At 64.4% G+C, this 16760-nt stretch overlaps 2 protein-coding genes across 6 annotated transcripts in view; both read left to right on the top strand.

Moving 5' to 3' along the window:
- LOC308050149 (ankyrin-1-like) overlaps positions 1-10944 on the top strand; it is a 33553-nt gene extending 22609 nt beyond the window's left edge. For 4 of the 5 annotated variants that reach the window (XM_080360126.1, XM_080360124.1, XM_080360125.1 and 1 more), the window contains 12 exons: positions 83-311; positions 475-600; positions 686-805; positions 1009-1093; positions 1313-1387; positions 1528-1659; positions 1842-1988; positions 3541-4093; positions 4692-4950; positions 6301-6384; positions 6653-6820; positions 8779-10944. In XM_080360126.1, coding sequence (XP_080216252.1) covers positions 83-311; positions 475-600; positions 686-805; positions 1009-1093; positions 1313-1387; positions 1528-1659; positions 1842-1988; positions 3541-4093; positions 4692-4950; positions 6301-6384; positions 6653-6820; positions 8779-8805 — 2005 coding nt within the window. In that variant the 3' untranslated portion in view covers positions 8806-10944. Of the gene's footprint in view, positions 1-82; positions 312-474; positions 601-685; positions 806-1008; positions 1094-1312; positions 1388-1527; positions 1660-1841; positions 1989-3540; positions 4094-4691; positions 4951-6300; positions 6385-6652; positions 6821-8778 lie in introns of those variants that run through there. The other variant, XM_080360128.1, reaches the window with a different exon arrangement.
- An 835-nt stretch (positions 10945-11779) lies between these two features.
- On the top strand, positions 11780-13859 carry NKX6-3 (NK6 homeobox 3). Its single transcript, XM_080360147.1, has 3 exons — positions 11780-12359; positions 13297-13466; positions 13543-13859. Exons 1-3 carry the CDS (start codon positions 11978-11980, stop codon positions 13771-13773), a joined length of 783 nt encoding a protein of 260 aa, XP_080216273.1. The 5' UTR covers positions 11780-11977; the 3' UTR covers positions 13774-13859.
- Positions 13860-16760: the final 2901 nt, after the last annotated feature.

Genomic DNA, 16760 nt, shown 5'->3' with positions numbered 1-16760 from the left:
GGGCGTCCTCTGCGGTGCAGTTTGCTGCCCAGCGGGGGCAGCTCTCGCGGCGCCGCACGCACGCTGAGCCGCCCTCCCGCAGGTTCTGGCTGGCCGACTGCCCGCGCACCGCCGAGGCCGTGCACTTCGCCACAGCGCTGTACAAGGAGCTGACAGCCGTGCCCTACATGGCGAAATTTGTGGTGTTTGCCAAGATGAACGATGCACGGGAAGGCCGGCTGCGCTGCTACTGCATGACTGATGACAAAGTTGACAAGACTTTAGAGCAGCACGAAAATTTCACGGAGGTGGCCCGCAGCAGGGACATCGAGGTTTGTCCCCAGCAGCATGTGGGGGGCAGCAGGGAGACGGCTGCCCAAGCAAGGAGAGGCTGGTGCTGGTGGAGGGGCCTGGCTCTGGCCTGGGTAGGAGAGCTGGTGTTCTCGGGGAAGCAGCTCTGCACAGGGTCTCAGCCTGTTTCCTGTCCCTTGCCAGGTGGTGGAGGGGATGCCTTTGCACGTTGAGCTCTCAGGGAACCTGGTGCCTGTCAAGAAGGCCACTCAGCCCCGGACCTTCCTTTTCCAGTCCTTCCGGGAGAATCGTCTGGCCATCCCCATCAAGGTAATGGCAGGGCGCGGGCTGGGCTGTGCCTGGGGTCCCTGTGCCCCCCTCTGCCCGTGCACCTCACCGGGCTCTCCGCGCTCAGGTTCGGGACAGCAGCCGGGAAGCCAGCGGCTCCCTGTCTTTCTTGCGCAAGGCCATGAAGTACGAGGACCTCCAGCACGTGCTGTGCCACCTGAACATCAGCATACCACCCTGCACCAAGGTCAGGGCCGGGTCTCTGGGGGGGGGGGGGCCGTCCCTGCCCCTGGACACAGGAGGCAGCTCTCGCCCTCAGTGTTTGTTCCCCAGCTGCTCCCCATGCTCGCGCCATGCAGCTCTGGGGCTGTGGAGAAGCAGCGTTGCCAGGGTGGAGCTGCTGCCCCCTTTTCAAGCTGGTGACCCCTTAGTTTGTCCCCACTCTCGCAGGGCAGCGGCAGTGAGGAACGGAGGAGGACGCTGACACCGTTGTCTCTGCGGGAGCGATACAGCATCCTAAGCGAGACCAGTTTCGGTACGCAGCCTGCTGGGTCCGTTCAAGCCCCCTCACCCCCTGCGCTTGGAGTGCCCAAGCATGGTGGAAGTGCTGGACTGACCCTGTCCCACTCACGCTCGTGGCAGCTTTCCTTTCCTTGAGGGTTTTCAGGCTGCAAGACCCCTGAGCCAGCAGCCCCGCCCCGTGCTGGTGCAGGCCCCTGTGCAGCCAGAGCTGTGACTCCCTCTTCTCCTCCAGGCTCTCTGAGCAGCACGGACAAGGCAGACCAGAAGATGGTTGACATAGCAGAACAGCTGGGCCTCAGTTGGGCTGGTAAGTCCACACCTGATGGCTCTGAGGATGCACAGCCCTCCTTGGAAAGCTGAAACACGCTGCAGGGTGCAGTGTATGTGCTTTACCCTGTCCAGCAACCTGGGTCCTGGTCCAATGCTTAAATGTGATGTCTCCCTCAGAGCTGGCACGTGAGCTGCAGTTTGGGGTAGATGACATCAACAGGATACGTGTGGAGAACCCCAACTCCCTGCTGGAGCAGAGCATGGCCTTGCTCAACCTCTGGGTCAGCCGCGAGGGCAAGAGCCTCAAGAGTGAGTATCTGCGGTGCCCTGTTACAGGCACGGAGGTGGCAGGGCTGGCTGTGCAGAGCAGCACGTGCAGGCTCCGGGTCCCTGCCTGGCTTCACACCGCCGGTTCGCACACACCTGGAGTGGCTGTGGCATGGCTGCGTTCCCAGAGCCGCCCGTTTGCTGACACTGGCTTCCCCCCGCAGTCGAGAGCCTGTACACAGCGCTGAGGAACATCGACCGCAGTGAGATTGTGAACACCCTGGAGGGCTCCGGCCGGCAGAGCCGCAGCCTGAAGGGCAGCTGGCGCCACACAGACAGAGACTATTCCCTGTCACCGTCCCAGATGAATGGTGAGTCCTGGCTGCTCACAGGGGCTGCAGGAGGGCCCTGGGGCAGGGTCTGTGCAGACAGGTCGGGTCTGACATCTTGCCTGACCAGGGTGTGCTGGTGGCAGCTGGGAGCTCAGTGTGCACAAGGCATTGCCAACAGTCGGGGCCCCTTCGCTGGGGCTTGTGCTGCAGGAAGCTTGGCGCTGCCACACCACCTGCGCAGCAGCTCTCCCGTGGGGGCGGGCACATGTTCCTCATCCTGATGTACCGGCGAGAACTGGCTGTGCCAGCTGTGCAAGGGTGCAGGGACACAGCGTCAGCTGCAGTGTGTGCCCTTGGGGAGCCAGCGCAGCGGGTAGGGACAGGACTGTGTGCTGCTGCAGCACTGAGCTGCTGCCCGTGCAGCTCTGGCTCATCGCTCTCCTCCTCTTTGTCTCTCCCCTTGTTCTGCTCTCTCAAACATGCCACCTAGCGCCATCAGGTGCAGGCACTCCTGCGGGTCACTTCTTGTCACCTCTCTTCTCTGAGCTCATCCTGGCCTCTCCTTCTCTCATCTTCCTCCACTGCCTGTCTCCACTGTCTCCACCTCAGCTGAGCCCTCCGGGAGCCGCGTCCTGCTCCAGCGACTGCATGTCACCAGGGACTGTCCCCCTCATGGCTGGCGTGCTTGCAGGCAGCCACCCCAGCCCCTCTCCCGTGGCGCTGCCCTGCGCTCCTTCCCTCGCTGTCGCTGCATGGCTGTTCCCCAGCAAGGTGTCTGCTCAGGGGCGCGGTGCCCTTCCCGTGCTGGTGTCCCAGCTGTCCCGGTGCCTCAGCTGTGGCTTGCAGTCCCTGGCTGCCTGGGGAGCAGGACAGGCTCTCCGCTGCTCTCTCTGGGTGGAAAAAGGGCTAGTGGCTCAGAGCTGAGGAAGGCTGAGCAAAGGCACTGGCGGGTGGGAGTGCCGGCTTGGCTGTTGTCCATATCGGTGTACCTGGGCTGTGCACGTGGCCCTGGGTGATGAGGACGTGACAACTGCTTGTAGCCCCAGAGACACCAATAGGGTTGTAGGGCCCTGACTGCGTCCCGCGGGGCCTCAGAGTTGTATGACATGTACCAAGGCTTCCCTCCCTGCCCGTGGTGCCACCTCCAGCCTGCTCCTCTGTGCCGTGCAGAGGGGTTGACTTTGGGAGTCAGAGCCTGCCAGACTTGGCCACCTGACCGATGCTGGACGGGGGCTGTGGACAGGGGCCTGGGGGCTGATGGAGCAGAGTAGCAAAGAGGGCACCGTGTCCTGCAGTGCAGATGGGGCATCGTGTGGAGTCCTGACCTGCTCTCCACGGGGAGCAGACAGCCCCAGGTCTGCCCAAACCAGCCCCAGCACTCCCAAGAAGGCACAGCAGCACTTGCAGGGCCCTTGCAAAGGCAGCAGCTGCCACGAGCACAGCTCTGCTCAGCCCAGCCTCCGGGGTCTGTGGCACCACCAGTGCTGTCCTTGGGATATGCACCCTCCCGGAGGCTGTTTCCCTTCTTGCCCTGCTGTGCTTGTGTGTGTGAGACGGCTGCTGGAGATGTCGCCTCTGTCTGCCCATATAGGTTACGCTTCGCTGCAGGACGAGCTGCTGTCCCCTGCCTCCCTGCATTACACGCTGCCATCCCCGCTGCGTGCCGACCAGTACTGGAATGAGGTGGCCATCATGGATGCTATCCCCATGGCTGCCACTGAGCAGGACGCCCTGATGGAGATGTCCGACATGCAGGTGTGGTCCTCGGGACTCACCCCCTCGCTGGTGACAGCTGAGGACTCCTCTCTGGAGTGCAGCAAGGCCGAGGACTCGGATGCCACAAGCGAAGGCCGCTTTCCGGGGCAACTTCTAGCAGATGCGCATGGCCCGGACCACATGGGCTCTATGGACCTGGTTGAGGATGACACAGTGGACTCAGATGCCATGAATGGCCTGATTGACCTTCTAGAGCAGGAGGAGGGGCAGAGGCCAGAGGGGAAGATGCCAGCCGGTGATCGCCACCCAGGGACCGGGGAGCAGGACCCAGAGAGTGAAGTCTCTTTTGTTTCAGTTCAGCAGAAGGTGCAAGCCAGGATCACAGCATCACCCACCATTAGCCACGTCGTGGAGAGGAGCGCAGACAGGTACTGCGACCTGGGGTGCCGTGGTGGCTGCAGGAGGGGAGCGGAACTGCTTTGACAGCTATTGCCCTGTGCTGGGCCAGCTGCAATGCTCTCCCAGCTTTGCTTGCTTCTCGGCTGGTCTCCAGACCCGGAGCCCGGTAGTTCCCGGCAGGCAGAGCAGCGACTCGGGCTGAGTGCCTTGCACCCTCTGGAGAGGCTCTTGGGGGCTCCTGGCAGAGCACCCGGCAGGGACCCCAGCAGACAGCCAGGCCCTGGGTTGTGCTTCCCAGAGCCATTTCAGCTTGGGCTGTGTTCTGCTTCCCTGTGGCACTGGTCCCCTGAGGTCCCTGAAGTCGTCCTGCCATAGACGCTGGGTCTGTGGGGTGGGCAGGGAGCATGGCTGGGAGGAAGCCTGTGCCCTTTGCGCATCTGCATTTTGTGCTGCTTGTGCCGGGCGCCCGGCAGTGCTGCGAGCTGGGAGCCCCATGCGTGGTGGAGCAGGCTGTGCCCGTGCGGCTGCACAGCAAGGCTGGTGCTCGGGGACAGCGCTGCAGGCCAAGCTGACTGCCTCTCTCTCTCTGTCTCTTTCTCCCTGTCCCTGTCCCTCTCTGGTGCCCAGGCTGAGGGACTGGAATGCAGAAGGCTCCTTTATCTCCTGCCTACAGGACCTGACAGCGGGCTCCTGGCAGGAGGGGGTCACCCGAAGGCTGCTCCCAACGCACACCATGGCCACCGGGGCACAGGGCCAGGAGCAAGAGCAGGTCCTGGTGCCGGCCATGGAGCTGATGCGAGTCAGCTCCGCTGAGGACAGCGAGTGGCAGCCCCAGCGTCCCGCGGGCGGCTGGCGGGAGGAGGCAGACAGCCGCTGCTTTGGCCAGGTGAGGGTGAGACAGGGAGACCCGGCCCCGCAGGCGGCGCAGAGCCGGTGGACAGCCCTTCCCTGCCCTGCCGCAGCCGGGCAGAGCGGGGCTGGCAGAGACACAGGCCTCCGGGGTGCTCCCTCCCCCTGGGGGTGCCCCTCAGCCCAGAATAGCTGCTGTGCCTGATACCTGAGCTCTCGCTCTCCATTTATCACCCAGCCCGCAGCCAGCCTCCCTGCCTGTTTCCTTATCGAGTATCTGCCCTAGTCGCTGGCCCAGCAGCCTGCTGGAGCCAGAAATAGAGCTGGTCTGGGGGCCAGGCCGGGCGGTGGGCGTCCCGCCAGAGCCGCGCGGAGCCGGCACGCACGAGGGGAGGGCAAATGCCGTCCTCGGCCAGGCGTGCGCAGCCATCCCAGCCGCACAGCCGCGCTGGGATGTGGTCACTTGGCTCTGCCGTGTGTCTCCTGAGTCACGTGCGATTCCGGTGGTGCCCCAAGCTCCCGGCTCCTTCCTGGGGCTTCATTTGTCCTGCGATAGGGCGCTGCACCACCACGGCTAGGAAGACGGGTTGTTGGCAAGCTGACGCCAAAGGGGGACAGGGCTGTCCTGTTTACTGCCCAGCTGGGGATGGGTGGTGCTGTCACAGCCCTGGCCTCATGACTGGCAGACACTGCGAGCCCAGAGGACGCCCCACCTGCCCGCTGCCTTCTCGCCGCCCACACAGCGGCAGCTAGGGTTACAGCCGTCCTGCCGGGGGTTACAGCCGTCCTGCCGGGGGTTACAGCCGTCCTGCCGCGGGGTTCCAGCCGTCCTGCCGCGGGGTTCCAGCCGTCCTGCCGCGGGGTTCCAGCCGTCCTCCTGCGGAGCCAGGCGCCGACCTGCAGAGCTGCTCCGGCCGCGGCGGCTCTGCCTGCGCAGCCAGGCGGCATGGCTGGGCGCTAAGCGGTGGGCGCAGACCCGCAGGACACGCGTGCGGCTGCAGGATGTGGGGTTTCCTGGCCCAGCTGCTGGTCGCCCTGGTGCTGCTGGCCTTCTTCCTGGTCAGCTGCCAGAACGTCATGCTCATCGTCAGGGGCTCTGTGCGCTTCCTGCTCAAACACGCCCACCGTGAGCTGGACAAGGAGCTCGGGGAGAGCCCGGGGCTGGTGGACGATGAGGAGGTTCTCTCCACCAGAGTCGTCCGCCGGCGCGTCCTCGTGAAGGTAACGAGCAGGGAGCTGAGAGAGCAGCCCTGGGGCAGATGCAGAGGAGAGCAGTAAAGGGACAGGGCAGGGCAGGAGACGGAGGCCATGGGGTGCATGTCACGGGTACTGTTCTGGCTGCAAAGGAGCTCCCCTCACCCCCCTGAAATCCCTCCTGTTGTTGCAGGGGAATGAAGTTCTTCACCTCCCTGGAGAGCAGGTGACTGAGGAGCAGTTCACAGATGATCACGGCAATATCATCACCAGGAAGGTGAGTGATCGAGGGCGTGATGTGGGCAAGGGCAATGCTGCCGCCTTCTCCTGTCCCCTCTGCCTGGCCGCCTTGCTCGTCCCTGCAGCCAGGGCCCCGTGCGGGGCACTCGTGTCCCTCCATCTTCGGTTACGGTCACGGCGCTTCTCCGGCCAGCCCCTGCGCGGGGAGGGGGCTGCGTGCCGCGAGCGGGGCAGGGCCGCGCTGGGCAGGGAGGAGGCTGGTGCCTGGGGCCGGCTGTGATGTCTGGCTGTGCGGGTCCCAACAGGTCATCCGGAAGGTGGTGCGTCAGCTGGGCCCCGGTGACACGGGTGACAGGCAGGAGCAGGAGGAGCTGATTCTGGAGGGCTCCCTGCAGGAGCCCCAAGACCTGGAGGCTGAGGATGATCACTTCATTAAATACTCCATCCTACACCGGGACGGTCTGGGGGCCAAGGTACAGTGTGGTTATAGCTCTGGCCCTGCCCAGGGCCAGCTCTGCCTCTGCAGGACTCACAGGCTCTGGGGCTCTGCCACCCTCTATCCTTTCTTCTGCCCTGCTTTCCTCTCCTGTTTCCCATCTAAAGCTTCCAGGGGCACCTCTTGCCCACTGCACCACTTCTTGCTTGTTGTCTTCTGCCAACTGACTGCCTTTCCCTCTCCTGTCGTCTTCTGTGTGTCTGTCTGTTCACGTGGGTGATGTTCTGCCTCCTGCCCCTGCGGCTTCCTCAGGAGGAGGTGCGAGCGCGTGTTCCGAAACTGGATGTCTCCGGGGGCAGGATGGGGGCTCAGATAGTGAAACGAGCCAGCCTGAAAAGGGGGAAGCAGTGACCCCTCAAATGGCCTCTTTTGAGGTAACCCACCTTTGCTCTCCCTCCTGTCCCAGCTCCCCATGCTGCTGCCTGCACTGAGCTGCTGGTCGTGCACACCTAGGGAAAGGGTAACCGGGCTGTGCAGAGAGGGGTCGCTGTGCTGCAGCAAAATGCTGAGGGGGGGCAGCAGCGTGTCCCGGCTGCTCATCTGCTCCTGGGTGCCACGGGCACAGGGTGCCCTGCTCTGCAGCGATGCTCCAGCCGGCTCTGCTGGCGCTGGGCTACAACAGAGGGATGATCTTCGTGCCAAACTGCCCCAGGGAGCGGGTAGTATTTGTATGGGGTCTGACGCAGAGCTGTCCTCTTCATCCAGGAGCACTCGCTGTGCAGCCTCGTGGCAGACGAGACCAGCCCCGGTGCCCTGGGGTGCAGTGGGGCACCAGCAGAGCTGTGAGCTGGATGAGGGTGGTGACAGTTCTGCTGGGCCATCGCTCACTGCTACGGGACTCCTGCTGCACGGTGCAGCAGCTGCCACCGTCAGCCACGCATGGCAGCACGAGAGGGCGGCAGTGAGGGCTGCTGCAGCTCCCGTGGCCAGGAAGGGGGGTGCAGGCCATGGCAGGGTGCTGCAGGTGGACATCGGAGCAGCAGGAACATGATGCCTGTAGGAGCTGAGGGCAGGGGACCTGTCTTTCGCCTAGGACATTTCTTCCATTGATCCCGTGTGGACGCTGGATCATCCCCTGAGTCTTGTGCATCCCCTGCTCCCCTTGCCTGCCCTTCTGGGTGGGACTAGACCAGGCTCAAGGCAGGTGCTTCGCACAGCACACACGGATGCAGCTGCATTGTCTGCACGCTTGCTGCTGGGCTGGCAGTGCAGCACTTGGGGACGGTGCTGCACGTGTGCTCCCCAGCTGGCAGGGGGGTGGTCGGTCCTCTGGCCGCTACTGTATGTGCATGGCTGTGTCTGTCTGTCCTCCCTCTACACCCTCTCTCCACTGTGTTAAGTGGGCTCTCTGTGGGTGCATGACAGTCAAGAGGTTTGTGCTGGTGGACACATGTTCGTGCAGACTGTCCCGACACCGAGGGCCTGCCTCTTGCAGGGGCAGTGTTCCTGCTGCAGTACTCGGGCTGTTTTCTGTAGCGTGCGAAAAGTGGCCCCTGGTGTGCATTAGGAACGTATGTGGTCCTACCCACTGCTGAGTGAGCTGCACTTGGCCGCCCTTGTTGAGGCTGGGGGCTCAGGGATGGCCCCCTCTATCCCAGACCCTACAGCATCCCTCCCAGCTCCTTCCCAGTGCCATATCGCCCTTGGTGCAGCTCAGCTCCTGTTTGTTGCTGCTTTCTGCAGCTGGGACAGCACCACCAATACCAGCTATGCCATTGCTGCTGGTTTCAGGCAGGGCACTAAGTGGTGCTTTGTCGCTCTCTCTTTGACACCTTCCAAAACTTGTCTTGTGGTAGCTGGGCAGGATGGGTGCACGTGGGAAAAGCACAGGATGCAGAAGGGTCCGGGACTGCCACGCACCTGGCTGCCCCCACCCTTTCTCCTGTCTGTGCCACCGTGAATGTCTGGTAACCCCGTCTCTCTCTGTTTCCCCAGGATCTCACCTCAACACCAAACCACTGAACTCCAACACGTTCTGACACACCTGAGAAGAGGAGAGGAAGCAGAGAGTGGAGGGGAGCAGGGCTGGCTGTACATGTTTCTATAGGCTAATGGCATGACTTCTGTATGAGACATACTTACCGTCCTATCCGCATGACTGACTGACTGCAAGACGCATGAGCTACAGTACTTTAAACTGCCGGCGGGGCCTCCGTCCCTGCCCCGCTGCTGCCGGGAGTCCAGAGACAGCAGCACGCACCGGGGCGTCCTCTCGACCCCTCTGGGAGGCAAGAGCTGGATGGGCAGAAAACGAGGGAAGGAGACTCCACCCTTGCGCGTGTGTGTAAGTGCATCCCCCGCCCGCGCTCCAGCTGCAGGAGGAAAGCTGGGGCAGCGCGGCGCTGCTCACCATGGGAGGATAGGGGCTTGGCCCCCATCGCCCGTGCTGCCTCTGCTAGACTTGCTTCTCGTCCCTCTGTGAGTGCTGGATTCTGGGGAGGGCAGCAGTTTGGGGAGTGTGGGGTGAGGCTGCAGGGAGCGCCGCTGCGGGCAGAGGGGCTGGAGCAGGGCTGCCCTTCCTCTCCCCGCCAGGGCAGGGCTCTGGGCCGAGCACTGAGCTCGTTGCTTGTGTTGAAAGTGTAAACTGTACAGCAATCAGCCTTGTGTATATGAACCAATAAATACTATGCAAACCCCTAGGGACACTCTAGCAGTATGTACAAAGCACTAACAGCTCCGCTCCCAAATACCTCTTCAGGATGCAGGATGGGCAAAACCTTTGGAGTATGTGAGCAGCTCTGGTGACTGGAGCTGAGAGGCTGTAGGAGTAAAAGGGCAGCAGACAGTCTTTGCTCTATGCCCCTCTGGCTGAGCCAGGGCCCTTCCTGGCCTGAAGAGAGGGGCCCAAAGGCGCAGTCGCATGGGCCTGTCCATAGTGCAAGCCCCAGCTGGCTCTGGCTCTGGCTGGGGGGGAGCTGTAGGCCTGCGCTGATGTGCTCGGTGGGTAGTGAGACAGAGCAGGGGATGCTTGTGCCACACAGGGTTGTGCCCAACTCTACTCAGCACAATATCTGCTCAGGAGATGAGCCAGGAGCTGGCAAGAACCAGCAACCCATGCAAGGGCTTTGCAGGGGCACAGTGACCCTGTGGATGCTGACCCTCCCAGGACCAACCAGACATGGGGGGCTGCCCCCCCGTGGCTGCGGCTCGAGCAGGGGGAGCACCCGCTGCAGCAGCCTGGGCCGCGCGGTCGCCCTGCAGCCAGGGCAGCCCTGGGCCAGCTGCTCCAGCAGCGGCGCAGCAATGGGCAGAGCTGCCCTGGCAACTCTGAGCTGTGTTGTAGCTTGAATCTTCTACAACACTTGACCCCAGGAGGGCCAGATGCAGGTAGCAGCAGCAGAGCAGTAGGTCCCATGTCCCCAGCTCTGTACTTTACCTGACATGGGGACTTGGTCCTTGTAGCACAGCGGTGTGGGGACCCCTGCTCTTCCCTGTGGGGTGATCCTGGGCGTGTTTTGCAGCGCTGAGTTCGCACTCGGTAGCTGTGTGCAGAACAGTCCAGCTCCAGCTCCAGGCTGGGGGCCCGGGCAGGGCAGCCTGTCTGGCAGAGGGCGCACGTCTGCCAGGGGCAGCCCTGGCTCCCCTGCGGTCCGGAAGGAGCCCAACTGCAGCGAAGCAAACGACCCAGCTTAGCCTTGGAGAGCAAGCAGCCCCTCCCACCCGACCCTGAAGTTGAGCCATACGGGCACAGACCCTCCATCCACCACCCCTGCTGTGTATGACCACCTCCCTAGACCCACTGCAGCAGCTGACTCCGTAGCATCACCGTAGAGTTGTGTGTGGGTCCTGTGCTTTGGCCTTGTATACGCCATAGGGAATGTGCTGTGCTGCAAACCGTGCCAGGCACTGCAGTGACATTGCTTCGCGCTCAGATTGCTCGTGAGGCTGGTAGGGGGAAGCTGCACCCGACATTGAGCCTAGAGAATGCTGCAGTCTGCACACTAGAAGCTTTTTAGAAGTTTTAAAAATTACTTTTATTTCCTTTTTTTAATTGTTACGGAAACAAGCCTTTTGGATCTCCCTGTCTTAGCCCCTGATGTATAGATCATTTCCCTGTACACCAGCTATCAGACTATGAATTAATAAAGAAACCAACACAGACCGTGTCTTATCTCTGCTTTTCCAGGGCGCGGCGCGGTCCGGGTGAGGTTCACCCGGCTCGTACCCTGTCGCCAGGCGGGCGGGGGCAGCCGGGAGCGCGGCAGCAGTTTGTGCTCCGCCGTTCACCGGGGAGGCCGAGGGCTGCAGAACCGTGCACCCACCGCAGGCGGGTCTCGGGGCTGATCCTGCTGCATCTCCTCCCCCGACGGGCCGGGGAGCGGCCGGTGCCGCGTGCCGCTGCGGGGCCGGCAGCGTGGGGAGCCCGAGCCGCACCGGGACAGCGGCGCGGCCGCGATGCACCCGCGGGCCGTGCCGGGAGCCCCGCCCGCCGCAGCCAGAGCGCCCCGGGCCCCGCCCCGGGCCCCGCCCCGGGCCCCGCCCCGGGCCCCGCCCCGGGCCCCGCCCCGGGCCCCGCCCCGGGCCCCGCCCCGGGCCCCGCCCCGGGCCCCGCCCCGGGCCCCGCCCCGGGCCCCGCCCCGGGCCCCGCCCCGGGCCCCGCCCCGGGCCCCGCCCCGGGCCCCGCCCCGGGCCCCGCCCCGGGCCCCGCCCCGGGCCCCGCCCCGGGCCCCGCCCCGGGCCCCGCCCCGGGCCCCGCCCCTCCGCGCGCAGCCGCGTCCCTCCGCCGCCGGCGTTCAAAGCGCAATTTGTCTGTTCCGGGCCAATCCCGGGCTGGCCCCCCCGGTGCAGCCAATGGCGGCCGAGGCCGCGGACACACGGCCAATGGGAGCCGCCACCTGCCGCCGTCCGGCCAATGGGAGCCCCGTATTCTAATGCGCCTCGTCTTTATCAGAGAAATGTTGGCGCTGCCGAAGCCAAGTTCGGTGTTCGGGGCTGGAGCCACCGTCGGGGTCACCGGAGCCACCCAGCCCTGCCCAGGCAGTTCCCCCGGCCAGCCCGGCAGGGTCCCAGCATCCCACAGCACCCGCCGGCCAGGGCGGACGCTGGAGCCCAGTAGCCCCCTGGCTGGTGGGGAATGGCCCGGACGTCGCGCCCCTGGGCAGCCGGGCTCTGAGGGCCACCCCGTTGTGCCGCCATGGACGCCAACCTGCCGGGCACCTTCCTGCTCAACGGCCCCGCACTGGGGCCCTTCCCTGAGGCCAAGGCGCCCGTCTGCCAGTACTCGGTGCAGAGCTCCTTCTACAAGCTGGGCCCTCCCGGGCTCAGCGCCCAGCTGGCTGCCGGCACGCCCCACGGCATCTCCGACATCCTCAGCCGGCCCGCGGCGACGCCGAGCAGCAGCCTCCTCCCCGGCTACCCCCACACGGGCGGATTTAATGGACTGAGCTCCCCAGGTGTCTATTACGGGCCCCAGGTGGGGGCCCTCCCCAAGGCCGGCGGCGAGTACCTGCCGCGGGGCCGGAGCTGCTGGGCAGAGGCGGCCCCAGAGTGGCGGGGCGGCCGGCAGTGCGGCGGCCGTAAGTACAGCGGGCCAGGGCGGGCGGCGGGCGGGCACTGCGGGTGGCGGGCGCCCTGCAGAACCCCGGCCCGTCGGCAGCAGGACAGGGGTGCGGGGCAGCTGCCCAAGCTGCATCTTCTCCGTCACCCTGCATGAGGCATGGCCAGTCACGGTGCGGGCTGCCCCAGGGCAGGAGTGACCCAGGCGCAGGAGCTGCCGCAGCTCAACCTGCCGCAGAGGCTTGAGCTCAGGAGCAGGGACAGATCCGACGGCAAGGACGAGCTCTTTGCTCAACCCCAGGCGAGCCACAACTGGCAAGGACGTCCCATCGCTCTGGCAGCGTCACTGGGGTCCGTGTCCAGCCCAGCTCGGGGCTGAGACAGGCAGGACAGCGGGACGTGGGCTGGCAGCACTGCCTGCCTGCGGGAGGTGGGGGATTGCAGAGCACACTGCTGCTGTGCCGGGGGCGGTGGGATGGGCGCACCCGCTGTCCTTTGGGGCGTCCAGGGGGTGCTCTCAGAGCAGATGGGTCAGGCAGCTTTTCTGTCCACTCCTGGCACAGCTACGAGGTGACCAGCTCTGCCTGCCTTCCCGTCACCATCCTGCAAGGTGCGGGGCTTGGGGGCAGGTGTTCCTGGTGCTCTGTGGCTCTGGGGTCACACAGTCCTGCTAACGACCCTTCCCCTCTCAGCACAACAAATTAGGGCTGACCCTGAGCAAGCGGTGCGCAGCCTGGATCCGGCTCTGCGGGGCACACGCAGAGGGCAGCTTGGTCCTCCTGGGATGGCACTGAAGCCAGAATAGGGTTTTAATTTGGAGGGGAAGCAGTGTGGAGGGACTTGGTGGGTGCCGAAGGCTGGCAGGTGTGCTGGCGCCACGTTCAGGAAGGAGCGAGCTGCCCAGAGCCCCGTGCTGCGGCGTCCGGGGTTCACCTGCCTCCTCCTGCTCTCCCGCAGCCCCTGCTCACCTCGCTGACAGCATCCACAAGAAGAAGCACACGCGCCCAACCTTCACAGGGCACCAGATCTTCGCTCTGGAGAAAACCTTTGAGCAGACCAAGTACCTGGCGGGTCCGGAGAGAGCGCGGCTGGCCTATTCCCTCGGCATGACCGAGTCCCAGGTGAAGGTGAGTGTGGGTCCCTGTGCGGCACAGGTCACGTGGCGCGGTGGCTGCTAACCGGGCTGGTCCTGTGGCGCGGCAGGTCTGGTTCCAGAACCGACGGACCAAATGGAGGAAGAAGAGCGCCCTGGAGCCCTCCTCATCCTCGCAGCGGGCGGGGGGCTCTGGTGGAGAGCGGGCAGCCTCGGAGGCTGAGGACGACGAGTACAACAAACCACTGGACCCCGACTCAGATGACGAGAAGATCCGGCTGCTGCTGAGGAAGCACCGCGCGGCCTTCTCGGTGCTGGGTTTGGGCACGCACAGCGGCTGAGCGCCGGCACAGCCTCCCCGCTGGGTGTTGGGCACCCGGCCTGGCCACCTGCTCCCTGCCCGAGGTGACCTCCCAGCAGCTGCCTGGCCGTGGGGATGGGGGGGCTGCCGCCCCTGTCCTGGCGGCTGCTGCTCGGGCTGCGCTGGCAGGGCTGGCAGCAGCACACGTGGGCAGCGTCGGGCGCAGCCGCGCTGTCGGTGTTGCTGAAATACAGGTCCCAGCCCCGGACAGCTCCCAGCACTTGCTCCGTGGCTGTGCGGTCCACGGTGCCAGGGGCTGGGGTCGCATGTGTGGGGCAGGGTCTGTGCCGGGCAGGGGACGGGGCTGTGGCTGTGGTGCCGTATGTGGAGCAGCAGGAGCCCACAGGAGCAGGGTGGCCCTGGGCGCGTTTCCCAGGGTTTTCCCCGGTTCGGGCGTGCACCGGCTGCGAGAGGTGCTGGTTCAAAAGTCACTTGTTGGGGCCTCTTGTTGGAACCTATTAGCAGCAAATAAATATCATTTATCTTAACGGTGTGAGTGAGAGCCCATTCAGCTGTCGAGGCTGCAGGATTGATGTGGTGTCGATAGTCCTGGTGTGTTTGCTGCCAGCCTGGTGGCCGCCCCCTGCGCTGACCCTGTGCAGCGGGAGCCGTGCACGCGTGTGCCGCAGTTTGCGCGGCCCCGGCTCCCCGCGGCTCGGCCCGCGCGCCCCAGCGGTGGGTGTCGCACCGGGCTGTCTGAGCCGCGCGGGACGCCGGGGGCGGCTGCTGGGACGCCGGGGGCGGCTGCTGGTGCCCCGGGCCCAGCCAGCTCGGCAGTTGCTCAGCTGAGCACCGAGTGCCAGCCGCGTGTGAGCAAACAGAGCGGCCGTGTCCCGGGAGGAAATCGATAGGAGATAAGTTGCTGCTGGCCCATCGTGTGCTGTTCCGCAGCGTGGCACGGGCACGAAGGGGGTGTGGGGCCTGCACCCCAAGCTGCCCTCCCCTGAGGCTGCAGGTAGTGCCTGAGCATGGGGCGGGGGCCACGTCCACCCCCGGGACGGCCCAAGCCCCTGAAGTTGCGGGGGATACAGACTGTCCCTGTGTCACCCATCAGCCAGGGCCCCAAGGGCCCCATTTGGCTTTGAATGCCCTCCAGTCTGTCACTTTCTGACACGTGCAGGGAGGACTTTGCGAGGAGCCCCGTCCGCTTGGCAGCACTTTCCCGCGGCTTAGGGAAGGCTGATGCCGCGCAGGTCCCTGTCCAGGACCCAGTGAGCGTGGGGCTTGTGATGCTCCCCCTTAGCCACGCGGCTCCTCCGCGGCTGCGGTGGCACAGGTGCCAGCGGGTGGCAGAGCCCATGGACCCTTTGCAAGGACGCGGGAGGCCGGGTCCCCGGGCGCTGCGGTGCTGGGGGCGGCGCGGGGCTGTGGCGCGCGGCGGGAGCTGGTTCTGCGCGGCGGGAGAAGCGCAGGGCTGCTGCGGAGATATTTTTTTGACATTTTCTAAGCTGCCCAACGTGGCTGACAATTTTTAATGTACTAACTGCCTGGTCCAGTGAGCTGATTAATTGGTGCTGCGGAGATCAATACAAAACAGAAAATTAAAACAATTTTAAAGTGATTAAGTAGTTTAACACCTGTCTGATGCCACGTCAGGGCTGGGAGACAAATAAAGCAGGTGGCAAAGGGCCTGCTGTAGCCAGCGAGAGTGACAAATCGCAGCCGCAGCCCGGCTGCCCCGCGCATCCCTGCAGCCCCGCAGCCGGCGGCTCCCGCGCGGCGCCCGGGACGCAGTCCCGCGGCTCCCGCAGGATGGCACGGCCGTCGCTCCTGCGGCAAAGCCCTGCCGGGGCCGGGTCCCGCAGGGCACAACGAGCCCGGCCGGGGCGAGCGCCGGCTCTGCCCCAGGCCCCCACGCGGCCCGGGACGGGCGGGCAGAGCCGGGCGCGGAGCGAGCGCAGCCTGGCAGGCAGATGGATGGCAGCTCCGCTTCAATTCCACATCCCTTTTCTCCCAGACAAACCCCGTCGGATTTTCATAAATCAAAGCGCCACACTGTTTAATAAAAATTTATTGACTTACAAGTGATTATTTATCAAAAGGCCATTAATAGCGGCTCCAGGAATGATGTGCTACTGGGTGGTGCGGGGAGACTAATAGCAAATCAATGCCGGCAGCTGGGCAGAATGCATATGAGGGCCCCGGTCCCCGGCAGGCTGCGCGGCCGCTGCCGGCGAAGCCCCCAGCCCCTGCCCCGCGGGCCGCCCGCCGCTCCCCCCTGGTTATTTATCGCTTACAAATGAAATGATCGATACTTTTAATCTAGAGCTAAATTTATTAACTTTCCCATCGGAGAGAGACATATTGACTGGGAGCGCGGGGAAGGGGACCCAAGGAGAGATGGATGTGTCCCTCCGAACCCGTCCAGCCCATGGCTGCCGGGGGTCCCATGGAACCGGGGAGTCCTGTGGCGCCCGGGGTCCCGTGCTCAGCGGTGACCGCGGTGACGGCGTCCGGGCGGCAGGCGCTGGGCCGGTGCCGCGGGATCCCTTGTTGTCCGCGCTGTCCCCGCCGGTGCCGCGCGGCCGGAGCGGCGCCCAGCGCCTCCCGCACGCCTGCAGACGATGCTCAGTGCTGCGGAGCTGTCACCGTGCCGGGCGCGCGGCCGCGCTGGCGTGTTCTGGCGGTGCCGTCGGTTTGCTCTGGGTTGGTTGTGCGGGTTTTGTTGTTGTTTGCTTGGTTTTGGTTTTTATTTGTGTGGGTGTTTTTCCTGATCTGTTGGTTTTGTAGGTTTTTGTGTTGTGGGTTTTCTGTTGGTTGGGTGGGGGGGGGGGGTTGTGGGTTGTTTTTTTTTTTTTGAGGGTTTGTTTTTTGGTTGGTTCTTTCTACTTTATTTCTGTGGGTTTGTGTGTTTTCTCTGTTGCTCTGGGGTTATAGGGCCCTCTGTTTTTTTTTCTTTTTTTGTTTGTTTGGGGTTTTTTTTTGTAGGTTTTTTTGGTGGGTTTTCTGTGGGTTGTGGGTTTTTCT

This window comes from Nesoenas mayeri (genome assembly GCF_963082525.1).
Source record: "Nesoenas mayeri genome assembly, chromosome: 27".
Classification (NCBI taxonomy): domain Eukaryota; kingdom Metazoa; phylum Chordata; class Aves; order Columbiformes; family Columbidae; genus Nesoenas; species Nesoenas mayeri.
The sequence above is the reverse complement of the archived record's forward strand: the minus strand, read 5'-3'. Positions and strand labels throughout refer to the sequence as shown.

Bases quoted from the DNA above. Each gene is read 5' to 3' on its own strand.
- NKX6-3 (XM_080360147.1), top strand. From the start codon at position 11,978: ATGGACGCCAACCTGCCGGGCACCTTCCTGCTCAACGGCCCCGCACTG. The intron at 12,360-13,296 runs GTAAGTACAGCG...GCTCTCCCGCAG, and splicing joins CGGCCGGCAGTGCGGCGGCC to CCCCTGCTCACCTCGCTGAC. The intron at 13,467-13,542 runs GTGAGTGTGGGT...GTGGCGCGGCAG, and splicing joins TGACCGAGTCCCAGGTGAAG to GTCTGGTTCCAGAACCGACG.